The 18,647-nt window shown below is 56.4% G+C and overlaps 1 protein-coding gene across 1 annotated transcript in view; it reads left to right on the top strand.

Moving 5' to 3' along the window:
• The window catches only part of PKD1L1 (polycystin 1 like 1, transient receptor potential channel interacting), a 126,079-nt gene that overhangs the window by 74,294 nt on the left and 33,138 nt on the right, over positions 1-18,647 (top strand). Inside the window, exons 31-43 of the mRNA XM_047848980.1 lie at positions 2,817-3,009; positions 4,557-4,640; positions 6,738-6,945; positions 8,132-8,238; positions 9,013-9,235; positions 10,466-10,639; positions 11,778-11,897; positions 11,985-12,054; positions 12,447-12,493; positions 13,358-13,493; positions 16,035-16,173; positions 17,135-17,219; positions 17,508-17,660. Coding sequence (XP_047704936.1) covers positions 2,817-3,009; positions 4,557-4,640; positions 6,738-6,945; positions 8,132-8,238; positions 9,013-9,235; positions 10,466-10,639; positions 11,778-11,897; positions 11,985-12,054; positions 12,447-12,493; positions 13,358-13,493; positions 16,035-16,173; positions 17,135-17,219; positions 17,508-17,660 — 1,739 coding nt within the window. The remainder of the gene's footprint in view (positions 1-2,816; positions 3,010-4,556; positions 4,641-6,737; positions 6,946-8,131; positions 8,239-9,012; positions 9,236-10,465; positions 10,640-11,777; positions 11,898-11,984; positions 12,055-12,446; positions 12,494-13,357; positions 13,494-16,034; positions 16,174-17,134; positions 17,220-17,507; positions 17,661-18,647) is intronic.

Here is an 18,647-nt window from a genome sequence, read left to right as displayed (position 1 = left end):
GCCATCAGTGGGCAGGGCAGGGCAGGGCCAGTCTGGGCCGACCTTGTTTGCTTAGGCTCCTGAGTCTCTGTTGTTCCCAGAAGGCAAGAAACAGGCTGGCTGCTTCGGGGCATCCACACTCCGTAAGCATGTGGGCCCAACCAATTCCGTGGGCTGTGGACCTTGCACAAACATTGGCTTCTGGCTGGCGCACCTGTCGCCTCTGTTTTCATGTTTCTGTCGTATCTCTTTTCCTCTGAGAACCGGACACTGTGAGCTCCTGGTTTCTTTTCAGCATGGACAACATGGTTAACCATCTTCAGATTCTCACTGGCAGTTTAAAACACTTTGCCTTTGATGTTTCTTTTTAATAGTTTTTGTTTGTTTGTTTAGTTTATTTATTTTGAGAGGGAGAGAGCCAGTGGGGGAGGGGCAGAGAGAGAGAGAGAATCGAAAGCAGGTTCCGTGCTGTCAGCACAGAGCCTGACGCAGGGCTCAAACCCACGGATCGTGAGATCGTGACCCGAGCCGAAGTCAAGAGTCAGATGCTTCACCGACTGAGCCACCCAGGCGCCCCTCCATAGTTTTTTATTGTAAGAAATTTCAAACCGACATAAACCTAGGGAAAAAAAGAAAAAAGGTTGCAATTTATATGTCATTTCAGCATTATTTCACACGTTTAAAGATCACTACCTCCTTTTTTGGTGACCTATTCATATATGCCCATTTCTCTCTCAAGTTTACTTTTTCCACATTTTTTCTATATTTTTCTATATTTTTTACTTTGTTTTCATTGGGGTTTTTTTTGCATTGCAAACTTTTTTTTTTAATTTTTTTTTCAATGTTTATTTATTTTTGGGACAGAGAGAGACAGAGCATGGACGGGGAGGGGCAGAGAGAGAGGGAGACACAGAATCGGAAACAGGCTCCAGGCTCCGAGCCATCAGCCCAGAGCCTGACGCGGGGCTCAAACTCACAGACCATGAGATCGTGACCTGGCTGAAGTCGGACGCTTAACCGACTGTGCCACCCAGGCGCCCCTGCAAACTTTTTTTTAAGAGTAAAATTTACCAACTTGTTTTAAGTTACTCTTAGATTTTTTTTTTAATTTTTTAACGTTTTTTATTTATTTTTGAGACAGAGAGAGACACAGCACAAACAGGGGAGGGTCAGAGAGAGAGGGAGACACAGAATCTGAAACAGGCTCCAGGCTCTGAGCTGTCAGCACAGAGCCTGATGCAGGGCTCGAACTCACGGACCGCAAGATCATGACCTGAGCCAAAGTCGGACACGTAACCGACTGAGCCACCCAGGCGCCCCAAGTTACTCTTAGATTTTGAGTCCTAGTTAGAAATTCGTTCCTTATACCCACGTTCTGAAAGAAATCATTCACATTTAGGTTTTCTTTTGGTGTCTATATTGCTTCATTCGTTTGTGTTTAGATCTCTGATCGATGCTTCTCACTGCAGGTGGTGTGAGATACAGGTTGAAGTTCATAATTTTTTGAAAAATTTTTTAATGTTTGTTTTTGAGAGAGAGACAGAGACAGAGCATGAGCAAGGGAGGGGCAGAGAGCGAGGGAGACACAGAATCCAAAGCAGGCTCTGGGCTCCAAGCAGTCAGCACAGAGCCTGATGTGGGGCTTGAACTCATGAACCGTGAGATCATGACCTGAGCCGAAGAACCGACTGAGCCACCCAGGCACCCTAATTTCATGTTTTTACAAGTAGTTGGTTGTCTCAAAATCATTTATTAGGGACAGGTCTCCGGGTGGCTCAGTCAGTTAAGTGTCCCTCTTCGGCTCAGGTCACGATCAAAAAATTAATTAGTGTTTAAAAAATCTTAAGGGCAAATTTTAAATAAATGGACTGTTAAATTTTTTTAAAGATTTTATTTTTAAGTAATCTCTATACCCAAAGTGGGGCTTGAACTCACAGCCCTGAGATCAAGAGTTGACACAAGCCAGACAGGCACCCCAAATATTTTTGTATCTAAGCATAAAAGTCATCCAAAAGTGACAGGCTGCCTCCTCATGGTTACCTCACTATTCTTATCGGGACGACAGCAGACTCGGGACGTGCTGGTATTTGGCAGGAGGCTGAGGGGCCAAGGAGAGCAGGGGTAGGGTGGTGTGGAGTTGGAGAGGCTGACTCCTGCCCCATGCCCCCTGCCCCACTGCCCACTACCCTCCTACCCACTGTCCCACTGCCCCCCAGCCCACTACCCCCTAGCCCCCTCCCTACCTGCTGTCCCACTGCCCCCTGCCCCCCTGCCCACTACCCCCTACCCCCCTACCTGCTGTCCCACTGCCCCCCCTGCCCCCCTGCCCACTACCCCCCTACCTGCTGTCCCACTGCCCCCACTGCCCCCTTCCCACTACCCCTACTGCCCCCTGCCCCCCTGCCCCCTACCCCCCTACCTGCTGTCCCACTGCCCCCACTGCCCCCCGGCCCCCTGCCCCCTACCCCCCTACCCGCTGTCCCACTGCCCCCACTGCCCCCTTCCCACTACCCCTACTGCCCCCTGCCCCCCTGCCCCCTACCCCCCTACCTGCTGTCCCACTGCCCCCACTGCTCCCTGCCCCCTGGCTCCCTGCCCCCTACCCCCCTACCCGCTGTCCCACTGCCCCCACTGCCCTCCTTCCCACTACCCCTACTGCCCCCTGCCCCCCTGCCCCCTACCCCCCTACCTGCTGTCCCACTGCCCCCACTGCCCCCTGCCCCACTGCCCACTACCCTCCCCCACCCACTGCCCCCCTGCCCCGGCCACCTTTGGGGTGCATTATGCCTTTTTGCAAACTTCAGGTTGTATTGAGTTGGGTTTTTTTCTCTCCTTAGACACAAGCTTGGGATACTTATCCTTACTGGATGCTGACTATGACAGAAGCCCTCGGAACAAGTATTTTGCCAAGGCTGTCAACTACACTGTGCGTTTCCAGTGGCTCCGATGCGTCTTCTGGGAAACAAGGGAATGGAGGTCTGCAAACTCCTCTCCGCAGCCAGGAGCTTCTCCAGGGAAAGTGAGCTGCAGGTAGGGACGTGCTGGTGAGGACGAACCCGACTTTTACACCACGGCTGCATTTTCCTCTGCGTGGGGCCCAGCGTGGGGCCTCCCTGGCCGTGGCGCTGGGAAAACTGTGCGTCCCTCCCGTCAGCAGGTCTGGTCCCCTCCATGCTGCAGGATCTGGCTCTTGGGTTCTCTGTACCCTCCCCTCCCCAGGGTGACGGCACATGGTAGCTGTCCCCCCACATCCTCTGAAGAAATGTGCTGGTGGGTGGGGGGTGGCGCCTGGTGTCAGCCGCCTCTGCGCGTTCTTGGGGGCGCGTCTGCACTCGGGCCGTGGGGCGTCTGCTCTCGCCGCTCCCCCCCACCCCCCGTGCCCTGGCGCCCCACCTGCGGGAAGCCCCCCAACCGCGTGGTTGTGAAGGCAGATTTCCTGTGCAGGAAAGTCCCCACACGGACCACACTGGCCCTCTGGAAGATTTGGGTGTATCGGTCACGCTGCTCAATTAGAAATTCTTTATCATCTAGGCAGAACGGGCAGTCCTGTGAGAGGCTCTGCTGGGACCTTTCCACTAGAGGGGAGGGTACAGTGATCGGGCACGTTCAGAAGTAGAAATGGCCATTTCCTTCTTAGAATCGAGTCTCGGGGCGCCCAGGTGGCGCAGTTAGTTGAGTGTCTGACTCTTGGTTTCAGCTCAAGTCATGATCTCACAGGTCGTGGGATCAAACCCCATGTCCGGCTCTGTGCTGACAGCGTGGAGCCTGCTTGGGATTCTCTTTCTCTCTCTGCCCCTCCCCTGCCCATGTGTATGTTCTCTCTCTCTCTCTCAAAATAAGGAGGGAGGGAAGGAGGGAGCGAGGAAGAGAAAGAGTGGGAGGGAAGGGAGAATGGAGGGAGGAAGGGTGGAAGGAAGGAAGGAAAGAGGGAAGGAAGGGAAGGGAAGGAGGGAAGGGGAGGGAAGGGGAGAGAAAAATCAAGTCATGAGGAGCCGTGTTTTGTGGCGTCTGTTAGATGCCCAGCTCACGCCCATGTCTGCGTGTCTCCCTCCTCTTCTTCGGTTGTGCTGTTCAATTTATACGGTGCCCAGGCTAGTAAATCACCGGCCCTACTGTAACGGCTCAGTATTTACCTCTGATGTCAAACTGACCACGAACGCATTAACACAGCCGTTCATTCTCCATCACATCCCGCCGTCCGCGGGCACTTTTCCACAAGCCAGGAGCACGAGAATTGAACGCCACACAGGGTCTGCTCACGAGACAACAAGGGAGAGGTGGGTTTTAGTCAAACAAAGTCAGTCTTTTGGTAGGAGTGACAGTGACAGGGTCCCTGTACCCCGAGTCTGCTTAGTGGCCACTCATCTGCCCACAGCAGGGCTGGGACTTGAACTTGCTGTGTCCGGGCCTGAGCTGGACTGTGCACGGTGTGGACACTGAGGTGTCTGCAAAACAGGTGTCTGTTATAAGTGCTGCAACCCATCACCCTTCCCGACCCTCCCTTAATCCGCGTACGTGACACTGTCGACACGGCCCTTGACACACACGTGCCGTCCTAAGCCGCGTCTCCCTCCTAGCTACGATCGCCTCGCACCGGTCTCTGTCGCAAGAAGAAACCTGAGCGCCGGCTTTTCAGTGGAGGGCGTTTCCAAGCTGCAGAGGTGAGCTCCGTTTTCCAAATGAGAATAAAGTTTTGTTTGCCCCGCTGACTGAGCGGGACACCCGGGTATGCCCGAAACCCGCGTCCCTTACGGTCAGCTTGCCTTTTGGAATACCCGTGTCACCAGACTATCGTCCGGAACGTCACGTACATTTCTCTGTACTTACATCCGCTGACAAGAGTTGTATAAACAGGAAAGTCAGCGCACTTCCCGTCAGGCTGAGCCTTGGCTGGTCCTTCTTGCCAGGGAGGATGTGGTGGTTTGCTTGTCCTGGTTTATGTGTGTTCGTGGCTCCCTCTTTCTCTTCAAAAGTGTCCCATTGTGTTTTATTAATATTATTTTTGAAATTAGTTTGGTTTTTTGTTTGAGTGATCTGTCCACCCAACATGGGGCTCGAACTCACAACCCTAAGACCAAGAGTCGCATGCTCTAGTGACTGAGCCAGCCAGGTACCCTCCAAAAGTGTCCCATTTTAGAGAATAGATTTCGACTCAACCCTATTCTATAGCCATTTTTTGGTATAGAAACAGTGTATTTGGGGGCGCCTGGGTGGATCAGTCAGTTAAGCATCGGACTCTGGATTTTGGCTCAGGTCATGATCTCACAGTTTGTGGGTTCAAGCCCTGCATAGGGCTCTGTGCTGACAGTGCAGAGCCTGCTTGGGACTCTCTCTTTCTCACTCTCTCTCTGCCCCTCCCCCACTTGCTTTCTCTCTCTCTCTCTCTCTCTCAAAATAAATAAATAAACATAAAAGAAAGAATACGTGTGTTGAATTCTGAACTACGGGTAAGGAGAGTGTGAGCCATGGAGCGGGCGCCCTCTGCTGACTCTTCAGTGTCATGCACACAGAGGAGGACCGGGCTTGCCACACAGCAGGTGCCGAGTGGGTGTTTGCTGAATGAGTATCTGAATTTTCTGGTGAGCATTGGGTGTTAGGTTTCTGTGCCATATCTCATTGTGATGGGGAATCTGGCTGTACTTTATTAATCCTGGGGACACTGGGGTCACCAGGAGCCCAGTGACTGGGACTCAGGACAGCTGTCCAACTGTGGTTTCAGACAGAACTTCAGGGGGCTGAGCCGTCAGGGGAGGGGCAGCCCCTGGAGTCCTGCAGGGACAGGAATGTTCTGGGAGGACAGCAACCCCACGAAGCCAGGCCCCACACCCGCCCTTCGAAACCCCGTCAGAGGCCCGTAAGACTCCAGTCCAGGTTAGGGTGCTGGCACAAGTGACTTGAAGGGGACCCCACTCCGTGGGTCTGGAGCGTTCGGTGCCCCCTGCCCCTGGCCAGCGCTGGTGCCTGGAGCAGGTGGCAAGTGACAGGTGTAGGGGCGCAGGCAGCTGGAGCACGCAGGACAGGGTCTGCCGGGAGGGAGGGAGGGAACACCCACTGCATGCACGTGTGCAAGCCCACTACGGATGTCGCACGTACTGCTCAGCGAGACGGCTGTTCTCATCACATTCCTTTTTCTCTCTCTTTTTTAATTTTTAAAGTTTTATTTATTTATTTTGACGGAGACAGAGACAACGTGAGTGGGGAGGGGCAGACAAAGGGAGAGAGAGAATCCCAAGCAGGCTCCACGCTGTCAGCGCAGAGCCTGATGTGGGGCTCGAACCCACGCACCCAGGAGATCACGACCTGAGCTGAAATCAAGAGTCAGACCCTTAACAGACTGAGCCACCCAGGCGCCCTGTTCTCATCCCATTTCATAAAGAAAGCTTCTCAGAGACGGGACGTGAGCGACTGCCCCGCACCGCAGCACCCTTCTGACCCCGAAGCCGGCCGGTTCCCGGGATGCTTTGTCTGAGTCCCAGCTTCTGATCCAGCCGCCAGCGGCTTCCCCCAGAGGGGCTCTGACCCGTCCCGACACCGGACGGCAGAGGTCGCTCCCTCCACCTTCCCCTGTTGACCGGGTCCCAGCAAGAGTCTGCCTGCTTCTCCCAGTTATGGGGCCGACAGACGTCTACACACATCAGTGAAGACCAGCAGGGGCCCCGTGTGTGAATGTGAGTGTGAGTGAGTGTGAGGGAGTGTGAGCCAGCCTGGGGAGCTTTATCTTCATAATTTACTGTTCATTCCTCTCCTTCTGTTTACAGACACCCGGGAAACCTGCTTCCCAGTATTTTGATTGCGGTTTCTGTGGTTCTCTATGCACTTTTGGTTACCAAAACCAGGCGTGTGGATCGTCACGAGAGAGAGAAGGCGGGGTACATTTTCCTGCAAGAAAACACTCCAGCCGACCACCAGCTGTACGCGGTTGTTGTAGACACAGGCTTCCGGGCTCCAGCCCACTGTAGCGCCAAGGTAAGGGCTCATCGCGGGGCTTGCGCTCTCGTGTGCAAGGCTGTGGATGGCGTGAGCCATGGCATGGACACTGGCCGTCCCAGCTGCCCCTTTGACTCCGTCTGATGGCGGGGGGGTGGGAGGGAGACTCCTCTCCTGCCGTCCTGCTCTCCCTCACCTGCCTGTCTGTGCGAGCCCCCCTCCCCTGCCCTCAGGGCCGCCCCTTTGAGCCCTCACCCTCTCCACCTCGTCTGTGGGGAGCACTGCAGGCATCCAGCCCTATGTGAGGCTAAGGACGGAATGGGTGTGATGGGGGAGGCCCCGTGGGAGGAGCGGGGACAGTTCAGCAAGACGTTTGGGGACAGTGGCTTTTCTTGTGGAAAAAAACAATATGAAATGTCCACTTCATTTTATACCCGAAAGCACTTCCACAAAATTTAAAGATTAAAACAAAATACGGGGCACCTGGGTGGTTCAGTCGGTTAAGTGTCTGACTCTTGATCTCAGCTCAGGTCTTGATCTCAGAGTCGTGAGTTCAAGCCCCACGTTGGGCTCCAGGCAGGGCATGAAGCGTACTTAAAACAACAACAAAACAATATTTAGAAACTTCTCGAAGGAAATGTGTACTTTGCAATGGGGAAGGATTTTAAAAACTGGAAATACATAAGGAACTTTCTTAAATGGAAGAGTGACAGGTTGCACAGCCGCAGAATCAGGCGCTTATGTAGGACAGAAGCCACCCCAGTGAGGGGCAGCAAGCCCTCCTGGCCAGAGTGTGCACCTGCGGGGCTCCTGGTCCACCTCAGTCACTGTCACTGACATCTGGCCTCCCCTGGTCCACCTCGGTCACCGTCACTGCTCCCCAGCCTCCCCTCTGAGCTGAGGGAGGACAACACGCCCACTGTCCTGTCCCCTCCCTCCTGAGACAGACATGTGCCCTAGTGAACCCAAGTTGCCATCTGGTTTTCTAGATCAAATATGTAGAAATCCAGCCACCCTGGCAGGTGCTCCTTCACCGTCTCTCCCAGGGAAGTTGGGGAGGCGCCATCCAGGGATGGGGCGGGGGCGTCTTCTTGGCCCCTCAGGACTGCGTTGTTGTCCTTGGCCTTCTGGAAGGTTCTAGGAAGGTTGGGGGCTGGGAGAAGGTGCACACACAGGGTAGTGTCCTGTGTTCATGATCTCAGACTCTCACTCTTTGTCTTTGGAGGTTTACATTGTTTTGTGTGGAGAAAATGGAGTTTCAGAACCCAGAGAACTCTACTGTCCAGAGAAGCCCCTGTTTGAAAGGAACTCCAGACACACCTTTGTCCTGAGGTGAGCGCGGCCCATCAGACCCCGTGTGGCCTTAGCACGTGTCTGCAGAGGCAGAAATACCGAGCATCACTTCCCAATAAGGAGCACATGCACACAGACGGATTTGTAACACTGCTCCCAGGGGTGTGTGAAGTAGACTAGAGTCCGGTTAAGCGCAGGAGGGAGGCAGGAGGGGTGTTGGGTTTATCCTTTGGTGAGGGTCAGACGCCCAGCCCTTCCTATGGTACTGACAGCACTCAGTGAATTCGGTTCACCCTGCTTGGGAGAGCAACGCTATGTAAGACCCTGTGGTTGGACGGAGAGGGGTAATTTATCAGGAGTACAGGCTCCGGATGTTTCCAGAAAGCGTGGGAGAACTGCAAGGTTTGTTCTCCTGGAGAATTTCATGTACGATCCGTATGGGCTCCGAGTGTCCTGTGTTCATCAAGAAGAGGTTAACTCCAGACTAGTCCACGCCAGACATGCATGCATTAAGGAGTTTGAGTGGATTGGGTTCAGGGGCCCACGTGGACAAGCTGTGTGTGTGCTCAGCGCCCAGCACGGCCAGGGGCGTCACTCTTAGTGGCTGTGGGGGCCTGAGGGCCCTGTCCACCCACTACGTCCCAGAGCCCTGTCCACCCCCTACGGCCCAGAGGGGCTTCGTAGGTCAGTCTGTGTAACCCGTGTTTGTTGACATGTCCGATGTGTCCCCAAAGCGAGAATGGGGGCCGGTGCCGCCCTCCGGGGCCCCCGCCGCCCAGGCCTGACCAGGCACTGCTGTGTGTGTGTCCCCAGCACCCCGGCTCTGCTGGGCCCGCTCCGCAGGATCCGCCTCTGGCACGACAGCCGCGGGCCCTGCCCCGCCTGGTACGTGAGCCACCTCATGGTGCAGGAGCTGGGCACCGGGCCCGCGCGGCACTGGCTCTTCCCCGCCGAGTGCTGGCTGGCGGCGGGCCGGGGGGACGGCCACGTGCAGTGGGAGCTGGGCTGCCTTCGCCGGAGACCCGGCTTCTGGAAGGTAGGTGCCAACTGACCCACCAGCAGGACGCGGTGAGGTCCCTGCTTCTCCGAACAGCACTAAGAGTCAAGGTGGCCGCATCGTAAATGATGAGGCCACTGAGCTAGCCTGCAAGCCTAAAGGAATTGCCCTTGGGTTGTTGGTTTTCTTCCACAATAACGTTTACAGGATTACGGTGGCCTGTGGTCTGTGGTGACCAACGGGCTGCTAATTAGAGACGTGAGTGCCCTGGATTCCTGGTCACCAAAATGACCAGGAAACGGTCCAGGCATGGTCAGGGGGTCATGAAAAAAGACAGAATCCCCTAAAACCTCACAAACCAGCTGTGAAACTCGCTCTGCGTCTGTTCTGATCTTTCCCCATTTGTGAGTGTGTTTTATGCAGTTGTAATAACACTTATGCATTTCGCACTTTCTAGTTATCTTCAGGATTTTTGTTTTAGAAAGAGAGAGAATGAGCAGGGACGGGCAGAGGGAGGGAGAGAGAGAGAATCCCAAGCAGGCTGTGTGCTATCAGCTCAGAGCCCAGCGTGGGGCTCAATCCCAGGAACCCTGAGATCATGACCTGAGCCAAAACCAAGAGTCAGGCACTCAGCTGACTGAGCCACCCAGGCACACCCCCTTCAGTGATGATTTCAAAGCAAATTCATGAATTTTTCTGGAATAGCATTGAGCACCAAGCATTCCTTGAGTTGAACTGAACCTTGTGAACCACGTGCAAATCTGTACGTGGCGTTCTGCCCAGTACGTAGCAGACGCTGCCGGGCTACTGCGGACACCCAGGGGGATGCTCGTTCCTGGTCCTCGGTGTGCTCAAAGCCCAGAAAAAATTAACTGTGCTGTGGGGAGCATGCTGGGAAAGTTGATTAGGATCACCAGGGGAGGGGTGACACTTCCACTGAGCAGGAGGGGGGAGGGTTCCACTGGGGGAGGGGTTTGTGAACAGAGGCTCTGGGGAGGAGGGTGTGAAGACACTTGAGGGCGACAAAGGAGAGGCGGAGGGACAGCCTGTCCCAAAGCCCCCGAGTCCCAGCGCAGGTGGGGTTGCAGGGCGTCTAGGGCGCCGAGCGGACGAGGGTCCGCGGGGGCCTGCAGCGCCCACACAGCTCGGCGTCCGGCTGGTGAGCCAGGGGCATCCCCGCTCAGGAGGTCACTGCTCACCAAGCAGGAGCTCCTGTGGTTGGTGCAGATGCCCCAGGTCCGCCGCTGTCTCCGCGCTGTTCTGTTCCAGCTCTTGTATTCGAAGTTCACGGAGTATCTGGAAGACTTCCACGTCTGGACCTCCGTGTACAGCCGGCCCTCGCCCAGCGGCTTCCTGCGCACCCCGCGCCTCACCGTCGCCTTCACCTTGCTGTGCGCGTACGCGTGTCTCGCTGCCCTGGTCACCGCCTCGAGGCAAGAGCGGGTGAGAGCACTGACTTTTGTGTAAAGTGGCTTCCGATTCCCAGACCCACAGTGTGACACCTTCCGGACTTAGGGATTAGCAAAACTCAGAGTCCTAGGAGAGGTTTCAAGCAGGGGAGGGAGGCCATGTGCCTCGAGTGCCCCCGAGGTGACGCCCGGAGCTGGGGGGCCTGCGGGGTGGTGGCCTGCTGCATTACCTCTGCCACATGGATCTCGTGGCCTCCTGCTGCCACAGAGCAGGACTTTCCCAGCGGGGTCAGCAGCTCGGGCCGTCCTAGAAAATGCTCCTGGATTCTTTTAAGGTTGGCAGTTAATTCAAATTTTAAAAATCCTCTGACCACAAACAACAGAACAGTTCTGATGGCCACGTTTGCCCTTGGAATGCTAGCGTGCCCTTAGCAGCGCTGGCCTGGCCATCCCTCATGTGATGGAGAGGTTACTTGTACCTGAGCGCAGCCAGTTAGAGCGGAGACCCTGCTCTCCTGTGGGGAGCTCACAGGGTGACTTTGGGGTACGGGAAGAGAGTCAGCTTTGCTGCTTCTGACAACCTGAGGCCGTCCGTGGTCCCTGCAATGGCTGGGAACGTGCCAAGGGGTCCTGTCCGGCGAAGTATCCACCTGGGAGCATGGTGTTCCCAGTACACGTGATAGCAATAATGGATTGGCAGAGCTTTTTAAAAAAAGAGTAAGAGGTGTGTGGAGTTGGTAGGATGGCGGTACGTATTATCAGCGCAAAGGGAAGAGCCCTGTCCCCCTGGGACGGGAATGGGCCCAAGGTCAGCACACCTGAACTTGCCCTCCCCTCTGGCGTCACCCGGTGTGTGATCTTCTCAGCTCATCAACGCACTGGGGACACGGGTGCCTTCTGGTCAGGTGCGGCGAGGTGCCTGGCACTTCCAGTCAGGTGCGGCGAGAGGTGACTCGCAAGAAGGGGCACCCGGCAAACGTCTGTTCAGTCTGCAGAGATGCGTATGGCGGAAAAGCAAGAAGATTCCTTATGATTTTTCTGTTTTTTTTATGAAAGGTCCAGGATTCAGGGAGAGGGGCTTTGGTTAAACGTGGGGTACACACGTATCAAACACCTTTGTAGCTAAACTCGGAATGGGTCTGGGGGACGTGCGTCCTGCTGTCTTCCTGCAGCTCCTGTGGGCTCTGGGTGCCCCCGACACGGCCGCTGGGTCCTTCCAGACGGGTCTCCTGTGCACCCTGCTGGCGTCTCCCGCGGCTCAGCTCTTGTCACTGCTCTTGAGGGTCAGCCAGGTACCCGCAGCCCGTCCGCCTGGTCCTGCTGTCCCGGGTCCTCCCTCGCCGCGGGACCCCTGCCTGAACAGCCACCTTCTCCCGCAGGAGCCCAGTGGGCCACGCCGAGTGAAGCCCCACCTGCCCCCGAGGAGGGCGCCCATGGGGGCAGCACAGGGTAGGTGTGCGTTTAAAAAAGCCTGAAAGGTGAAGTCACGGCAGCGGCCAAGGATGAGGTCTGGACGGGGAGGTGCCAGGAGGGCCCCCTCCGTCCTGGCTGAGCCTCTTCAAGAGGCCAGTGCGCTGCACAGACCTTGTGTCTCCTGCGACCTTTGCACTGTGTTTGTTGTGGGGACAGTGAGTGTCATCTCGTGCGCTAAGAGCCCTCACAAGGGGTTGTGCAGCCCCCGCCAAGATGCCACGTGCAAGGGCCTCTCTGGCAGTCGGGTCCTGGGTCTCAGGGACCCATCTTGCTGGGGTCACAGGGAGGGGCATGTCCTGAAGGAGGCTCTCTCCCTGAGAATCCTGAATCCTTGGTTTAATGTCCTAAATCTACTCTTTTTAAATCAGACCCTAACTCCCATGGCAGGACACCAGAGGCTCGGAAGATACACAAGGTAAACGGAACAGCCAACAGGGCTGGCTCTCTGCTATCTCCCTCGGCTGTGGCCCGGACACGGCTGTTCAGGCCCAGGGAGGGATGGGGACAGCAGGGGCCAGTGCACAGGGCAGGTCCTGCGGGGAGAGAGGCCAGCTGTCATGAGTCCCCGTGGAGGCTACTCGAGAAGGGCTGTGGCTGTCAGAGTCGGGAAAGCCATGTGTGTACAAGCAGTGACGTTTGGAAGCTGGGCCTGGGGTGTGTCCGGGGGACAAGTCACTTGAAGCAGAGGCCCTTGTTGGCTCCTGGGCCCCGAGAGGGGACACGGGACAAGTCCAGACAAGCAGACACGGCCTGTGACCCAGGGCAGGCTGAAAGGCAGCTTCAAAGTAGCTCAGCCACATCATGGCTCTTCTTTGGGGACCAGTGTGACTGTGCTGCAGGCATGTGACTCTTGTCTGGCCAGCGTTTGGGGCACAGGAGGCTTCTTACGCTTTTGAATCTCTGCCTCCTTGCTGAGACTCTGTCCCCAGGTCTGAGTCCAGGACGCTCTCCCCTCTGCTCCCCTGCTTGGAGATGCCCGATCCCCACCCCCACGCGGCCTCTCTGCCCTCCCGCTGTGAACCTCAAAGCCCCACTGCTCTGGCAGGTCCAGGTCAGCCCCCTGGAGGGCAGGTGACACCCCACAGCTCTCTGTAGAGGCAGAAGATCTGGTCCCAGGGCCACATGCCTCCTCCCCAGACCCCTGCCCAGCCTGAGGCTTGAGGAGGTCCGGGCCCACCCCCTGAGAGCGCTCACAAGCCGTGGCTCAGAAGACACAGTATGGCCCCAGAGGATGGAATGCACTGAGATGTTAACCTCATCCTGACTTTGTATTTTGCAGCGTAACACTCTCCCTGGGCGCGCCGGGGCCCGCAGAAGGGCGGCAGGCGGTGACGATGCAGGCGGTCCGACCCCGGAGCTGGAGGCCTGCGGAGCTGACCCCCGCCAGCGGGCTGAGGGGGAGGAGGGGGCACAAGGTGACGTCAGGGCTGGGTGTGCGACGCCAGGCCCTTCCTGTCCTGGGCCCCTGAGGAGTTGGGCCCAATGACCCTGGATGCTCTGGTCACATGTGAACCAGGCCCATCGAAACAGCCATCAGTTTTGTTCCAAATTCCTGGCCGTTTCAGTGTTTACTTACGTGGGTCTGGTCATGCCTTTTAAAAAGTCAGGAGTAGACTTAACTTTTTTTTTTGAGTGTTCTGAGATTTGACGCTTTCAACTATTTCTGCTGCACAGCAGTGGGTAGCTGCAGCTCCAGACCAGGCAGGAGCTGAGCGCTGAGCCGGCAGGGACGGGGTCCCGGTGGGGGCAGCCAAGCAACCAGTCAGGGCCACCCAAGGGGCCGCCGGGGACCTGGGCCGGCAGGTGCACGTGGCTGCAGGGGTCGGGGTGGTGGGCTGTGTAAGTGGTGTTTCCTGGCTTCAGGCCACCCAGGGCCTCGAGTCCCGGCTGCAGGTGCCAGCCGCAGATGCTGCCATGCGGACAGTGTTGGTAGGGCTGGTGCCGGTGGTGGGCACAGCACCCCACACGTGGGGGATAGGGTGTCGAGCACCTGGGTTCTGTGACTGGTTGAGGCCCGGGGCCAGCGGCGTGCAGTGCAGGCACCTGGCCCACGGGAATTGGAGGTCACACTCACCCCAGGACGGCCACCTGCGGCCAACAGCTGGTCACGCACATGGGGCCGGGAGCCTGGGTGTTCAGCCCGGCAGACCAGACTCAAGGAGGTCGTCAAGGAAGGACAGCCCATTGTACATGCACCAAGGGTCCCCCCCCCCTTGCCTAGCGCCTCCTCCCCAGCAGGTGCTCCTTGGCTTCCACTGCTGGTGGCGGCCCTAGAGCCGCACCGCCTTCCGCCTCTGAACAGGTTGGGATCCTCCTATCGAGCAATCACCTGAGAAAGCGGGGCTCCAGCGGCCTCCTCTTGGAGACATGAGATGGGGGGTGGGGACCCTCTGATGAAGTGCTCGGCTCCAGAGAGGTTACGCAACGGAGCTGTGAGAGGCGCTTCTCCCAGGTGGCCCCTCCCTCTTCCTCCTCCTCCTCTGCCTGGCCCTGCTCTCCCCCCTCCTCCCCGCTCCTCCCCCTCCTCCCTCCTGCTCCTCCCACTCTTTCCCCATCCCTCCCCCCTGCTCCTCCCTCCTCCTCCCTCCTCCCTTCTGCTTCTCCCACTCTTTCCCCCTATCCCTCCCCCCGCTCCTCCCCCTTCTCCCTCTTCTTCTCCCTCCTCCTCCTCTCAGGTAGTCCTCCCCCTGCTCCTCCCTCCTCCTCCCTCCCCCACCTCCCCCCCTCTCTTCCCACCTCCTCTCTGCTCTTCTCCTGGCCCTCCCTTTACCTCTTTCTTCCCCCTGCTCCTTCCTTCTCCTCCTCCCTCCCCCTCCTTCCCCCCTGCTCTTCCCACTTCCTCTCTGCTCTTCTCATAGTCCTCCCCCCTCCTCCTCCCCCTCCTCCCCCTGCTCCTGCATCCTCCTCCTCCTCCTCCTCTGGCCCTGATCTCCTCCTCCTCCTTCCTGCTCCTTCCACCCCCTCCTCTCTGTTCTTGTTCTGATTCTCCCCTCCTTCCCCTCCTCTTCCTCAATACACATAGTGAAAACTATAAATTGTGAGGCAGATACAGCAGCAGACTGTGGCATAATTCTGGTAGAAAATCCTAAGTATAAAGAGCACCCTGCCCTGATAATGACCATATGAGAAATGCGTCCCCACTTCACCCAGACTGAAACGGTGGTTACTGCGTGCAGCCGGGTGCTCTGTAGACCTCGTTGCTCTACACAGAAACGCAAATCCTATAACACAGTGCATATGTGCAGAGGTGTGTGTATACATAAAAGGATTTACTGTCAGGAATTAGTTCATGCGCTCATGGAAGCTGGCAGTTCTCATGGACCCACAGTCCACAAGCTGGAGACCCAGGAGCACCAATGTTTCAGCTCAAATCCAAAGACAGGAAAAAGCAGATGTTCTGCTCAGAGGCCGTCAGGCAGAAGGAACTCTCTCTTACTCTGGAAGGTGGGCCTCTTGTTGTATTCAGGCCTTCACCTGATTGGACGAGGTCCACCCACACTGGGTGGGCACCTGGCTTTACTCAGTGGAGCCGTTTATTTTATTTATTATTGTTTTTAATTTTTTAATGTTTATTTATTTTTGAGAGAGAGAGAGAGAGAGAAATAGCTCACGAGTGGGGGAGCGGCAGAGAGGAGGGAAACACAGAATCCAAAGGAGGCTCCAGGCCCTGAGCTGTCAGCACAGAGACTGATGTGGGGCTCAAACCCACGAACCGCAAAATCATGACCTGAGCCAAAGTCGGACACTTAACTGACTGAGCCACCCAGGTGCTCCTCAGTGCAGCCATTTAAATGTTCATCTCTCTGGAAATTCCCTTGTGGACACACCAAGAATAATGTTCAACCAAATGTCTGCACACCCATGACCCAGTCCCGCTGACATAGAATTAGCAGGCACACTCAGATGGCAGGGGTGAGGTCTGTTAACACGTGTGCCTCTTCCCTGCTCCCCCTTAGTCCCCACCAGTGGGTCTGGACGACTTGCTGTGCTCCAGTGGCCGAGGGCACCACCGCCTTGGTCAGGCTTCGCAGCGTGGGCCACTTGCTGGATGGTGTCTGTGGCCTGTGGCTTGGGGACGGCATTTCTGGGGTACAGGTGAGCAGTTGTGGTTTTCAAATATCCTCAGGCCTTTGGGAAAGTCTCTCATTGATAAAAAGATTCCTTGCATTTCTGGGAACGCAAAGTGTGAGCCCAGATGTGGCCGTTGCTAATTTCGTCCTCCGGTCTCCCTCCCACGGCCCTGCGGGCGAAGAATCCGGATACAAATCCCCAAGAGCCCCAGGGCCTGGCTGGCCAGCTCTGGGACAGCAGCCCGACCCAGATGGAGCCCCGGGTGTCACCCGAGGCCTCCAGACCCTCCTCGGGAAGGAGAGGTCCAGCGGCCAAGCTCCCAAGAAGCTGGGCTCTGAGCCAGGCTACTGGCTGAGCAAGGAACCCTCAACCCCTGTCTGTTGAAGATGCACGTATCTCAGGGATTCTGATTCTGTCCATACGGTGGCCTCTCCATCTGGGTCCCCTGCTCCTCAGAGGGCCATTCAGCATGGCTCCTGTGGGCCCAGGAGGAGCAGCCATAAAACCAAGATACTTGCCCCTCTGCCCTTGACTCTTCCCTTTCTTCATGCATATATTGACTCACCTGGTGATGATGGACAAGTTACTTAAAAAAAAAAACTCTGTGCCTCAGTTTGCTCCTCTGTGAAATGGGAATATTCACAGTACCTAGTTTGTAAGATTTTAGAAGGAACAAATGAAGTCCTCCAGGCTCAGTGCTTTGCAGATGCAAAGTTTATTGTCATTATTATTACCCCTCCCCGCCCATGATCTCTGTCCCTGTGCTGGGCTTTCCTTTCTCTATTGCGGGGTTGACATCCCCTCTGGACAGATAAACTCCCTTCTTTGGGCGGAACAACAGGGCGCCCGCCGCTGCTGCCTCTTCCCCGCCACAGGCCCACCGCTGCTGCCCACAGTCGCACCATCACGAGGACGCAGACCCTCAGTCCTGGTGTCCTGTGCACAGATAGGCAGGTACTGACAGCTGCTCTCTCCCCGGGGACAGGTTTAACCCGACACAATGCGCACAGTGGCTGCACCTGCTGACCCTGTCCGTGCTGTGCTGTGTTTTTGTCACCCAGCCACTTCTGGTGAGTGGGGCCCTTCTGCTGGGGTCCCTTCCTATCAGCAGGGGCCTGGACGTGGAGCCAGGACTCCATTCAGGTGACGCGTGATGACATCTCTCCAACCCCATTTTTCACTCGAGGACACGGAGCCTTGGGACGCAGAGGCTCTGGACCCACCTCTCCCAGGGCGTGGGTGGGCGGGGAATCCTAGGCAGGTGACACTAGGGTGTGCCTGAGCCTGTGACCGGGACAGCTCCGTGGGTCACAGGGACGGGGGACGAGGACGGTGCCTTGTCTGATTTCTCCTTCCAGGTCGGCCTCGTGGCCTTGGGCTTTGCCTGGAGAAAGAGAGATGACCCACATTTCTTCACCGAGTCTCTGCGTGAGGCCACCAAGGACCTGGGCTCTGAGCTGGAAGGACGTGTAAGGTCCCCCATGGCCCACCATGCAAGCCAGATGGAGGAGGTGAGGCCGCCCTCGGTGCCGTGGTCCAGCCTCCGCAGGCCGGTCTGAACTTCCTCTTTGGATTCAAACTCGACTGCGTTTTTGGAGACCCGTGGGTGTAGTGTAGTTTCTCTGCTGCTTCATGTGCCCGTACGCGATGCGTGAGCACTCAAGACCTGTTTCCTTACCTCTGCCCCAATCCTGGAGAAATCAGAGCATCAAGAACAGTCGCCTATTGTATTTATTTTTTTTAGTTTTTACTTTATTTATTTTGAGAGAGAGAGAGAATCCCAACCAGGCTCTGCTCTGTCAGCACAGAGCCCAGCATGAGACTCAAATGCACGAACCTCAAGATCATGGCCTGAGCCTACTTTAAACTATTTTTTTTTAATGTTTATTAAAACATGTCTCTCTCGAAAGAGAGAGACAGAGTGTGAGCGGGGGAGGGGCAGAGAGAGCCAGAGACACAGAATCAGAAGCAGGTTCCAGACTCTGAACTGTCAGCACAAAGCCCGACATGGGGCTCAAACCCACGAACCATGAGATCGTGACCTGGGCGGAAGTCAGACGCTCAACCAGCTGAGCCACCCAGGCGCCCCATGAGCCTACTTTAAACTATTGAAGCAGATAAGAAGTAGAATTCTTGGCCATGATTTTGGAGAACTTCTAAGTCATGTGCATTTCACAACAAATCTAATTCTTGCTGCTTCCTCCCCCTCCTCCCATCAGTACCCCCCTTGTGTGTGCAGCCTTCTCTTGGGTGGGGTGGACAACACAAAGGCAGAGGAAGGTCTCCCGTGCGGAAGGGTACGGGCTGGTCCCCGGCAGGTGTCGTGTCCTCCTGTGGAATGACCAGGGACATGCCCCAGCTCACTGATGGGCCTCACCCCTACCTTTCTCTCCCAACTGCCATCCTTCCACAGGTGACCAGTGAGCCCTGAGGCTAACTGGCCTATGGCATGATTGCCTGAGTAACCCGTCGGCCCCCTGGTGATGGAGAGCACGTGC

Source organism: Prionailurus viverrinus, chromosome A2 (assembly GCF_022837055.1).
Source record: "Prionailurus viverrinus isolate Anna chromosome A2, UM_Priviv_1.0, whole genome shotgun sequence".
Lineage (NCBI taxonomy): Eukaryota > Metazoa > Chordata > Mammalia > Carnivora > Felidae > Prionailurus > Prionailurus viverrinus.
Note: the sequence above shows the minus strand (reverse complement) of the source record. Positions and strands in the feature narration are given on the sequence as shown.